The 12,511-nt window shown below is 47.3% G+C and overlaps 1 protein-coding gene across 7 annotated transcripts in view; it reads right to left on the reverse strand.

Annotated features, from left to right (window-relative positions):
* The window catches only part of LOC127480348 (ubiquitin-conjugating enzyme E2 E1), a 46,502-nt gene extending 35,374 nt beyond the window's left edge, over positions 1-11,128 (reverse strand). Inside the window, exons 1-6 of one of the 7 annotated variants that reach the window (XM_051808425.1) lie at positions 10,646-11,128; positions 10,058-10,246; positions 9,909-9,945; positions 9,335-9,399; positions 7,890-8,068; positions 5,715-5,765 (exon numbers count right to left, since the gene is read on the reverse strand). In XM_051808425.1, the coding sequence (XP_051664385.1) occupies positions 5,715-5,765; positions 7,890-8,068; positions 9,335-9,399; positions 9,909-9,945; positions 10,058-10,246; positions 10,646-11,110 (986 nt within the window). In that variant the 5' untranslated portion in view covers positions 11,111-11,128. Of the gene's footprint in view, positions 1-5,714; positions 5,766-7,889; positions 8,069-9,212; positions 9,264-9,334; positions 9,400-9,908; positions 9,946-10,057; positions 10,247-10,645 lie in introns of those variants that run through there. The other 6 variants (XM_051808428.1, XM_051808431.1, XM_051808429.1 and 3 more) reach the window with 6 other exon arrangements.
* Between the last annotated feature and the right edge of the window lie 1,383 nt (positions 11,129-12,511).

Below are 12,511 nucleotides of genomic sequence, written 5' to 3' on the forward strand. Positions count from 1 at the left end.
GCTAAAATAAAAACACAAGTAGCTTCAGAAAGGTTAATTCCTGTAATATTGACTGATCGACCCACAGCAAAGAAGCTGCTCCTGTGCAGTTTTTGTCTGAGTACGCCAGGCAGAGGACTTTGCCTGCAGGAGCATCTACTTTCACATACTTCAAATTCACCAAGTGTAGAAATGTATTATTTTTATGGTTTGCAAGCCAGACCATACACAGCTGCAGAGGATCTCTAAATTAGTTAATATACCATTTCAAAAGAAAGAGTTATTTCTCCAGGGATCATGTGCCAAACAAAGCAAGGAGGGAATGCTGAACCACTGGTAGTTTATACGACAAAAGATATTTTTCAACTACACACAGCACTAATTATGAAGGTGCTTCCTATCCTGCATCTTGAAACTTCTCACAGAAAACACTCGCATTTAGAGAAACGACACAAGGGGGGGGGAGAAAAAAGAAGTTTTAAAACCACTTTTGTAAGCTGATAATTTTCATTAAACGTGATCTGTATTTTTTATTTCTACAAGGAAGTAAAACCAGGCATTTGTGTCATTCTTGATCAAATAAGTTAGTCTGCATATTGAGAAAAAAGGTCAAACTGAAATTAAGCTTTTTAATTACAAAATTTAAGACCAGAAAATTTATGCCAGAATATGGCTATGTTCAGGAAGGACTATTCCAAGCATGAAAATAACAAAACCAACACTGATATTAAACAGTGACACATTATCCTTAGATAATATGCTAGATTTAAAAGCAAAAGTACTTCAAGCATTATTGGAGTTGGAAGTATTGAAAAATTACATTTGCAAAAAATTACAAGTACCATAAAAAACAAATGTAAGCAAGACAAATGCCAGACTTACATGGTATGTAGATGAAATTTATTAATTATAATATGAAACTATTGAGTTCAAAATTGCCTTTGAGCCATACATCTTATGCAGACTTCTTCCAAGCCAACAAATTTTAATTCCACATTGCAAAGTTTTGAAAACTATTAATATTCCATACATTATAATGCAGAGCACTTCTCCCCACCATCTCTACCAAGACATATTTATTAAGTGATGACAGTTAACTTTCACAAGACTCTCAGGGAGATCTGGTCCTTATTCTGTGAATTTACAAAAACCGGGCTGAAAGTGCCAGGAAACACAACTGTATTTTAATATTACCTAAATAATGAATTTGTGATGGGATTTTTCTCTGAAGCAATGGTAAGTCTTGCAGGCAAATGCCTCTTTCAGTAAGTGTTTGAAAATTATTTTTGTTTAAATAACAGCTGGTCTTGCCTATGTGGACTTAAATGAGCCATGTGGAGACAAACTTGTTTCAGCTTGGGTAAGAAGGATTAAAAAACATTAATTCTAGTTAATATCCATTTTGGTCCCTCTACGCAGATGGGAGAAATAACATTAAATTACCGTGCTTACATACAGTCAATACCAGACACCCAATAAAGCTCAAATTCAAAGCCTTGCTCATAATGCAACTGATGCACACAGTTCCAGCAGAACAGCTCAGCTGCTAGTTAGCTTGAAACAAAGGAGATTTACATTCATTTCTCCACTTTACCAGAGACTTCTTGCGCGACCCTGGACAACTCACTTGGTTTTTGTGTGCTGTAACTCCCCACCCTAAAAGTGGGGAAAAACATTTCTTTCATAACCTCAACAAGCAGATTTACTATAAGGAGATCCTTAAATACATAGATCAAATACATGACACAAAGTGAATAAACAGTACCTAAAGCTTTAATTAACTTCTCTTAAAGCTTTGAAAACTTTATCTCAGGGACAGAAAGCAAGCTTTTTCACAATACAAGTGTCTTCAACAAAGATAGGACTGCCTACATATCAAGATGGAACCATATTCTGACATCTGTGGACAGTCACAGACACATACTTCCTTGACTCAAAGCAAAGACACGACATACTGCTCTGTCACCAACATATACAGAAGATCAAAAGTAAAAAGTCTCTAGGTACCTTCACTGAGTCCTAAAACAAGAGTTATAACTTTTTGATATAATACAAAGTAGGAGAAGAAATCACCAGGTACACTCTTAAAAGATTTAAAATACTTTAGGTCCAAACAGTCATTCTCCAATTTATATTAATCACTAACCACCTTTTGAACTTGAAAGCCACATTTAACTTTCATAACTCAGTATTAATATCAGAAGTCAAACCAACTTGCAGAAATTAAAGACCTCTAGAGCAGCAGACTACTGAAGGTGATGAAGAGGACTTAAATCCATTCAGAAGTAGCTGCCACACATATATTACACTAGGACACTCATGAGGACAGCATTGCTCCCATCAGGAACCCATGATTTCATGACATGTATTAAATGTATCCTTTTAGAAAATGTCTTCAAGTCAAAAAATCTATTTTTTGAATGCAGGTCAACCAGAGACTGTGTTTCCACGCACATATTCTGCACCTCTGCACGAGTAACTGCACCAGCCTACACAAAATCGAAATCGCAGCCTGGGGGGGAGACAGGAGGGGCAAACGGACTTCGAGAGACAGAGCAGTAAAAGAGTAACAAGCACAGGTAAGCTTTTGGGGGACATAGACAAGCTATGGAAAACCAGAAGCAAAGAAAGTACTGAGGAGAGAGGAAGTTCTGGGATAAACTTCCCCTCATATTACCCACATATGTCTAAAACCCACACAGCTGCTCAATCACAGGGTGTTGAGTGTGTTTGGGGTTTGGGTTTTTTTGTTTTTGTTTTTTAAACAGATGATCTGTGGGTTACACACATGAAAATACAGCCACTGCAAGCTACAAAAATAAAAATGTAACATTTGGTTTTAAGCTTTTTTTTTTAAATATCAAATGGTTGTCATTATTTGTAATTGCATCTTATATGTGGTATTTTATAAGAAGAAAAAAATCCCAGCTCTTACTAAAAATCATTCACAACCTAAAGCTTTGTCTTTCAATATGCAGAGCTGCTCTGGGATGTGCTAAATATCTTGAACTCTCATTTCTGCAGTAAGACTGAAAGAAGAACAGCATTTTGCAATGAGGCCAAAAATTAAAGCACAGCCAGCCATGAACTGTTATCAAACACTGGGCATGGAACAGGGGAAAATACAAAGATGGTGGTGAGGTGTGTAAGAATAGATGTCCAGAAAAAAAGATTATGACATTTCCAACATAACACAGGATACAGTTTCAGATGCACATTTTCAAATGTGACTTCTGATGCTGTGGCACCCCTGAAGCTGACAACAGAACAAGTAGTACTTGGCATCGTATATAACTCCCTGAATATGTAAGTTTTGAGATTAAACTTGCAGGAGAGAGTGAGATCTAAAAGGAGAGGACTGGTCTCCCCTCCAGTGACACCTGAAAAACATCTGTAGAGGCACAAAGACAGCAGAAATATGAGGGGCTGGAGGTCAGAGGAAAGGTGAGAATAAGCAAAGTCATAAAGGCAGGAAATTGAAACTAAGTTCTCAAACTATGTATTTAATACCTCCCTCACAGCATGCCAGTAATGTTCGTATGAAGGAAAAAACATAAAGGAAAGCAGTGTCACTGTTAGCAGGCTTCCCAAGAGCAAATTTTGGCAACCTTAAACATCACGCAGCAACCAGAGCCTCTCACTTGCTTAATATCCTAACAGTCATAAACTGACTGTTTCTTTATCCACAAGAGGTGAACTTTCCCGATAACTGTGATAGCTGAAACTCATCTCACTGTTGTGGCAATCAGCACCTGCTCACCCTTTTACAGACCCGCTGCTACAGAAGCAAACTCCCAGTGCTTGACTGCACAACTGGAGCCTTGTGAGCCATAAGCAGAGGTGCTCTCTGCCACTCTCAGCACTGTCACACATACACACACACAACAAACCCCTTCACTCACGGTTTCCTACCTATCAACATATTAAGGGACAGTAACAACTACATCAGTTTCATATATTATTTGCAAGAGTTGCCAGCCTTCATCCATTGGAAGGTCAGAAGGAATGCAGAATACCTGTAATTCCACTACGGGTGAAGATCAATCATCACTACTTGTACTAGGATCCAGTTTTTACCATTAGAAATATTTATAAAGGCTGAAACAACACAAACTTACTATGTGGACCCTGAAGTGCATTATCCTCAAAGGTCTATGTAATTAAAAAAGAAAAATCAAAACTATACTCTATTTTGACAGGTAGCCTGCTAGCTCATCTTTACCTGTGAATTAATCCAATTGAAAAAAGGACAAATTAGGGTTCTAATATTATTTACACAAACCTTCAGATGAAACGTGCAATCTAACATACTCATTCACTATCACAACTGTTGGATAGATTTGCAAAGTTCACTGCAGTCCTGGCACCTTGATCATCCAGACTCACGTTATCTAGACAGCAAGGCACAGTGCCTTTCTGAGCTGTGCTTCTGTGTTTCTTTCCCATGAAAATCAGGTTATGGTGGGAGGAGGAAGAAAAAGCATGTGGACTTCATCCTGACACAGAGCCAGGACGAAGACAAGACAGACGCCTCCAGCCCAAGAACTGGAAATTCTTGAATTATTGAGATAAGTCATTACTGTCCCTAAAACAACATTGTCACAGCTAAAGATTTCCGAGTTCACTGGTTATCTTCCAAACAGCACAAAAATCTTAGTATCAGACTAGACATCACACATCACATCCAGTCCCTCCTTTCATTAATAATGATCCTTGGGACTGGTACTGAAAGGGTGGCTCTGGACCTGTCAGGCTAATTCTTGTGCTAATGCCTCTCTGCACACAAACAGTGGCAAAAAGCTTCAATAAAAAGGTTCACATACATTTGTGGGCAGCAATTCAATACTAAAAAGACCAATTTGAACAGTTATTTATTAACATAATTTCCTCTGATTTCTGCTGTTACCAACATCAAGAGGCATCAAACCCCAGCTACAGCAAGAAGATGGGAACAGAGTTGTGCTTTGGCAACTACAGCGAACACAGAGCAGACCAAAAGCCTCTTTCCTCTTGAATGAACGAGCACAACCAAAGATGTTACGCTACTACTGTCTCCTCTCCAAATGCAAAGAGGCTCAGGGACACCATGCAATGCCTCAAATCAACCTGCTAGATGTTTTAAAAAAATAGTACAAGTTTCTAAAACACACTTAAAAACAAGCTGCTCTATAAAGGGCAACAGAATATCCCTGCTTTCTATTTCATCAGCTAAGATGTGTGCTCCAGTGGGGCACCCACTGAGTGACGAATTCACGCTTCTCTTCCACTGTGAGCTGCTGTTCACAACAGAACACTCTGAGCTAAAAACCTCATAGCATTTTACTATTCTCTGCTTCCTTGGTAGGACTCTTATTTATATAAGATTAGCGCAGTCAGGCATTAGATTTATAAACAAAAAAAAACAAACAAGGAGAAAGTTTTCACACTCTTCTTTACAGACCAGTTTCCGAAACATACATACGCAAGCAGTGTAACTTGATTGAAATGCAATTGTTAAAAAAAAACAAAACAACTTCCAAAACAAACAGAAAACTTATCAAAACACATACAATCTTTGGAGGTGTCCCCACCTGGAAACTATTTAATGTCATCCAAGCATTCGCAAAATTACTGCAGGCCACCTAAACAGCCATTCCTCTGCTCCATCAAAAGCCTCTGAAGGCAGTTACAACACACAGGCATACTTCAGCCCCTCACCTTCCCCCACCCTCCTCAGGGAAGGACTCGACACCAACCTGCAGTTGGGAGGTGGATCTAAGGTGATGTCAGCCAATTCCTTCTGAATCCTGTGGCAATAAAAGCAAGAAGGTACAAAAGTAAGTCACTGTGTGGGATAGCAGCTAACACATAGACCTTACAGACATACTGTCACTGATTGCAACAGTACATAAGACAGAGGCACTCTCAGATGAAGCCTCACACCAGTCCAAACCCACTAAGCAGGACAGGTGTCCTGCCCTCTTACAGAGGCAGGCAGAGAAGCACTCAGGCATCATGCACTGAACCCAGAGAGGTGCATGCTGCATGCTCCCATAAAGATGCCAGCCACACAGTGGAAAAGTCTGTCTGCTTTGCTCTGACAACCAGCCTATAAATGAGGGGAAACCTCTGCAAATGTGATGCACCAAGTGCTAGGAGGAAACTGCAGTCTGAAAAGGAATTTTGTCTTACAGGATTGAGAGAAACAGTCATTGCCAAATTGGCTCCCCCTCTCCCCACAGCTTCTCATCACCATCCTGAGAAAAAAAAAAAAAATCAGCCCTGAGGGAGTCAATAACTGCGCCATTCCCAAGGACACTTAAAGGAAGGTGAATATCTATTTCCAAGGCTCCTGCACATTCCTGCTACCTTCAATTCTCCCCTCTCTTCACCCTCAAGAGCCACACATCCCCAGGTCTCCTCCCTCAGCACTCCAGATGCTCCCTTTCTCCATCGTGTTCAGCCAACACCCTGTACTCCCTGCCCAGACTATTCTGGGCTTATGCTGCTTTTGCCACAAAACGCCCAACCAGCTATCATCCCCTTCCCTGGAGTCCCATTACTGTCACTCAGGCTTCCTTTCCAGATTTCCCCACCCAGCACTCAGTCTGCCTCCCTTCTCCTTTAAACTCAGACAGCATCTTCTGCCTCTCTTCCACTTGTCACACAAGAGCCACAGCCTTTCCACATTAGGCAGTTTAAAATCTTCTTAAAAGAGTGAAGGGCACAGCACGTAAACACCATTTGCCAATATCTGTGTCAGTTTGCCATGGAAACCTGCTGAGTGGAGTTCTGGAATAACCAAACTGCCTAAATTCTACAAAGCCACAGAGAACTTAGTTGCAACAGCAGGGGCTTTGCATAAAACCCTAGTCACTTTTGACACCTTCTGATACAACCTCTCTGCTGCCGGGCAAAGCTGTTCAGTGAGATGGTTTATTATTCTTACTGAAGTACCGCAAGTTTGCTTGAAAACTTCCATTTGTCAGCTAGCCCTCTGAAGCAGGATGGTGCTGAATTCAGGTGAAACGCAGAACAGATAAGAAAGGGTAACAATTTATTTAAAAAAAAAAAAAGCCTGAGTAGGTCCAAGTGAAGAAAACTGATTGACATTGCTGTTCTGCAATTACTATCCTATGCAGGCATCTCTCCCTACACATTATTCTGGAACAAAAATTATTTAATTCTCAAAAAAAATCCAACCCACTCTGTGCTGTGAGCAAAGACTATTTTAGAGCAGAATGTCCACAAGTGGACTGGCTGTAGATTATTTATTCTAGTCAGCATCCAACCATATACAGAAAATTCAATGTAAGTGTTGAGCAGACAAAAATAACAGTAACATATTTGTTGGAAAAGATCTGGGGCTATACTACACCACTTGCACTGGAGTGCCCTCCCCCAATGCAAGCAATCTCAAAACTTCACAAACATTAATTAACCCCCAAATCAGTCCTGGAAAGCAAAAAAGCCAGTCTAGATAATTCCAACCTACAGAGAGGGAAACTGATGTTGAAATGCAATGCCTTACTTGGGACCACATAGCTTCCAGTAGCAGAGAAAGAATTAAGGTCTACATGTCAATCCTACACCATCCCGATAACAGATGCCAATAAGGAAAAAGGAAAGACAGCAGAAATAACTGAGGGTCAGAATAACAACCCAGAGGAAGAAAAGACAGGAAAATATTTGGGATGGAACAGAGGAATAAACAGGAAGAGAGATCAGCGAGCAGTGAAGTTGGGCAGAAAGTCACTGCGCTGAGACACTGAAAAATGCGAGACAATAGCAGATTCATGTGGAAAGGTTGAGCACAAGGGCTAGAGACGAGGAATGAAAGCAGCAAGGGAGCAGTGGGGGTACAGAGCAAAATAAAACGAGGAAGGAGGAAAGATGCAGTGAATCAGTGAGAAAATTGACTGCAGTCTCACCTCTTGGCACTGGTAGATAGCAGCTTAGAGTTTTTACTCATGCTGACTTTGCTTTCCTTCTTCTTAGGCGTGCTTGTCTCTTTCTCTGTCTGTTGGTTGGAGGATGAAGATGAGGAGGAGCTGGTGCTGGCCCTCGAATCGTCATCCGACATAGCGACCCCCCCACCACACACCCCAACCTGGAGAGGAGACACCATGGGGCGTGGGGAACAAACAGTGAACACAAACACACACAGAGAAAGGCTGCTGACAATCTCGCTCTGTGTTTGGGTCATGCTCCTTTTAAAGGATCCTCATGTCTCCCTTTCCTCTTCAGGCCCTACAGCCGTAGCAGGAGAAGCAGTAGCCTTGCGTGCACTAGGAGCACCGAGGAGCAGGGGGAAAAGGATTTTTAAAGCTTCCTCTCAGAAAGCAAGTGCAAAATGAGAGGAGACTGGAACGAGGACGACTGCAAGGATCAGGGAAGCTCAAAGCAATTCCTTCTAATCTCCCCCAAACTGCACACACAAGAGGAGCCATCACCACCCACCACTATCCAGCCTAGGGGTGTAGAAGATAAAAATGGAACAGCTCCGGTCCCTTGGGTTCCCGGGAGGCACGTGGGGGAGGCAGGAAGGGATGGGGCTGGCGAGGTGACCATCGCCAGCTCTAAAATGGAAGTGGGGCATCACTGGCAACACAGGGAAGACCCTGGAGAATCTGTGACCTGTGGTGGGGAAACCCCTGTCTGCTGGATAACCCCTGCCTGTGGGATCGAGTGTTGTAAGCGGAGGGGGGAGGGAGCAGGAAGAGGGCAAACGAAGGGGAACGGCTAAGCAGGGAGTGGGGTGCACTGATGGGACCCACCGAGGCCCACTGCACTGAGGGGCATGTGCCAGCAAAGGGGCAAGGGAACAGTGGGTCTGTGCTGGGGGGGTACGTGGGAGGGAGGAGGGCCAGGGCCTAAGAGGGGTGAGAGCGGAGGGCCCGGGGAAGCCGGTGGCAGGGAGGGGGGCAGCGGGGTGCCAGGGGGAGACAGCACGGCTCATGAGGGCACCCCGGGGACACGGGGGAGGACGGCGAGCACGGCGGGCTGTCCGCGCCCGAAAGGGGCGAGAAGCCGTCGGGAGGGATGGGGGGGCTGGCAGGGCACCCCTGGAGAGTTCGAGGGGGTTGGGGGGGGCGAGGAGGGCAGCCGCGGGCCCGGGAAGCCAGCACACGGCCGCCTCCCCCCTGGGGACACGGGCCCCTGGGGAGCTCCCCGGCCCCCGCCGGGCGAGAGCCGGGGGGGCCCGGCCGAGCTGCCCCAGCCGCGGGCCCGCAGGGCCGGGGGCACAGCGATACCTGACAGCCTCGGGCGCGACCCCCCTGCCCCGCCGGCTGCCGCCCCATCGCCGGGCCGCGGCCGGCCCTGCCCCTCGCCCCTGCCCCCGGGGAGGGCGGCGGGGGGTGCCCCGTCCCCCTACCTCTCCCTTTGTGTCTGGCTGCTCCTCCTCGGTGCGGCTGGGCCTGGCCACTCGTGTCTCTCTCGCTGGGAGAGAAGCGGAAGTGCTGCAACAGCAACTATTAAACAGGCAATGGCTTCCCTGGCTGCCTCCCCCACCGCCGAGCGGGGCTGGGGGGCGGCGGGGCCGGGGCGCCACCCGGCGCGGAGCGGGGGCCGGCGGGGGGCGGGCAGCGGAGCCCCCGCTCCGGGGATGGAAGGGGGATCCCGGCGGACACGGTCCCCCCTTCCTCCCCCGCCCCCGGGGAAGGGAGAAAGGGGCGCGCGGAGGGGGACGTGAGTTTTTAATTGAGACCTTCTGAAAAGTAACCTGCAGGGGTGTCGTGGGGGTGGGACAGGCGCCCTCCCCGGCTCCGGTGGTGCTTCCGTGCGGGAGCTCCGCGAGGACGCGGTGGAAGCAGGTGGCTGGGAGAGGGGCAGTTCCCGGGGCTGCTTTTTTAAAGCTGAGAGGGGGCTATTAGGCTCGGCGGGGGGGCTGTTTGCTTTCCTCCTATTCTTACAACTGTGTCTAACCCAAAGCTACTCCCCTGCCTCACCTGCTTTGTCCGTCTGGCAGCAGCAGCAACTTCTCACCTGTCTCAGTTGGAAAGCAATAAGGGGGGAAAACAGAAGAGCCCATCCCAAAGCCCCCTCGCCCCCACCAATCCAGGCAAAAGGAATCCCCGGCAGCTTTCCTGTCTCTCACCTGTTTCAGCCCCAAAGCAGCAGCTGTGTCCTCCCTTCCCTCTCTCGACTCAGCTCTGAACCAGCAGCAGGAGCAGCCGCTTCCCACTCGCCCTCGCCCGGAGTTCAGGATTCCATTGTCCCACACACTGCATTTGGTGACATCACTGACACACAAAGAAGGGGCACTTCGTGATGTCATCAACGCATGCTGGGAGAGAAAACAAAATCCTGGGCTTGGCAGCGACAGCACGAACACACACTCCCACACACGCACCCCCACACTCTTCAATTTTCCAAAGGTAAAATTATTAGGGATTTTTTCTTCCCCCCCGAGTCTCCTGATGAGGATCCCGTCTGCGGGAAAAGGCGTGTTGTATTCGCTAGCGTGTTTGTATTCGTGAGGCGATTTACTCATCTCCCTGAAACCTCTGCTGTCCATCTCTCCCTCCCTGTCCACCCAACGGAGAAAAGTGATTTGGCTGGAGCCACCCACCACCCCCAGCCCAGGCGTGGGCGAGGGGAGCAGCCCCGATGGGCAGCCGCGGCTCTTCCTGGAGGTGCCGGACCCACTCGTGAATGGACAATGGGGACCGGCATTCCCACCGACCTCACCCGGGGCACATTTGGCTTGATGCCTCCAGTTTCCACAGCCTATCGAGGTATCACCTATCGAGTTACTTGGTGTCTTCAGTGGCCGAAAATACACTGCACTGTCACCACCACGCAATAATGGATCGGAGTCCTCCCACGGGAGGACCTCGAGGTGATCCGCAGGCACACACGACTGGCTGCTGGCTCGACAGGGCGCTGTTGCGACATGACGCCTGGGGAGTCCCCAGGGGTCAATTACAAAACCGAAGCCGCCGGAGCGGCGGGGGACGGAGGCGGGGGGACACCCCGAAGCTGGACATCTCCGCCTCACAGCGACCGGAGGCGGGGAGGGGGGGGCAGCCGAGGCTGGCTTCTCCTGAAGCCCGGGCTTCCCATCTGACGCTGCCGGGTTCTGCCCGTTCCCGGAATGCCAAGATGGCCCCAGCGGGCGGCGGCTTGCGGCGGGCTCGGGTCCGGCCATGGGAAGCCTTCCCCATTCCCCGCGGAGAGCGGCCCTCGGGCTCCCGTGGGACCCGGCCCCCTGCCCGCCGGTGGGACCGGTGCTGTGAGGCCGGCCCCCGGGAGGAGCCTGCCCCTGAGCGAGCCTGGAGGCTTGAGTGGGGATGAAACCTTGAAGGCTGGGTTAGGTAATGGGTGCCTGTGGCTTCTTTTGGGGTCAGCTGTCAGCAGGACTGCCTGGGGATGCTGTGCCCCTGCTCCATGGGACAGCAGCTTCACACTTTGTGACTCAACACAAGGATCTAGTCGTGGCACTGGTCTTTCACCATTTATATCCCCTAATCCTTGAATCAGAGGTATCCCTAGAGGGGACATCCATGCAGGAACAGTCTTTCCCCTTGTTACCCTCTCCTCTGCAGCACTGCATATGCTACTTCTCTCTCCTTATCCTCTCTCTTTCTCTCGTTTTCTGCACATATCTCAGCAGCACATCATTTCCTCTTGATCCATCCCAAAACTACATACACTCCCCAAACTTGCCGCCCAACCTCCTGGTCGAGCCATGCAGTGTGTTAGACACATACACCCCAGTGACACTCTGAACATCACCCTGACAACAGAAGGAATTCCACTGGAGTGTCAACCTTACATGGTCTTTGAGTGGGGAGTTTTGATTTTGGAGCTTTTTTTTTTCTGCTAACACATCTCTTCAGTCTTTATTACCTGTGGTACCATGTATGAGGCCTCAGTGAACTGTCCTGCAAAAGCAGTTTGCTAGCAGAGACAACCTGTCTAGTTTGACCTGTAGGAATGACACTTAGGAAGCCGTAGTCGTTCTTCCCTCTAGTAACTGGAGCTTTGACATCTCCACCACTGACCACGGCCTTGAAGACACGTAAAACTTCATGAAAAATGGCATTTAGATAAGGTGGGCGATCTGATGGCTTCATGCCCCTCCTCGACAAAAGGGGGTCAGAATTCAGCTCCTGTAGACTTAACAGCAACCAGCTGCTCTGTCAGCATTCTCCTAATTGACCCAGGGGGCTGTGGAGGGTGGGGCTGGCGGTATGGTGGTATGAGTCAGGTGACAGATGCAGAAGATGAGAGGACACAAAACAAGGTGACCAGGCTTCACAAATTTTACTGCTTATGGAACAACTCTTTTAAAACAGAAATTCTTCTCTTTCGCCGCAAACAAACCTCCAGCCCTTTCCTGTCATCACAGGAAACATGCACCAAAGTCAAGTCAGACAACTGTTATTAATAATGAAAGCCCTCCACTTCTGTAATAAGGGGCAGGAAAAATGTAAAGAGTGCTATAAAATCACACAGACACTTTTCCTATATTATGTTAATAACCTTGGTAGGGGGTTATCTGTAAACTAACCTTTTCTGCAGCACACAGTCCTTGGTAACCCTGTTC

Source organism: Manacus candei, unplaced genomic scaffold (assembly GCF_025592945.1).
Source record: "Manacus candei isolate 608988 ecotype Guabito, Panama unplaced genomic scaffold, ASM2559294v1 h1tg000072l, whole genome shotgun sequence".
NCBI classification, from domain to species: Eukaryota; Metazoa; Chordata; class Aves; order Passeriformes; family Pipridae; genus Manacus; species Manacus candei.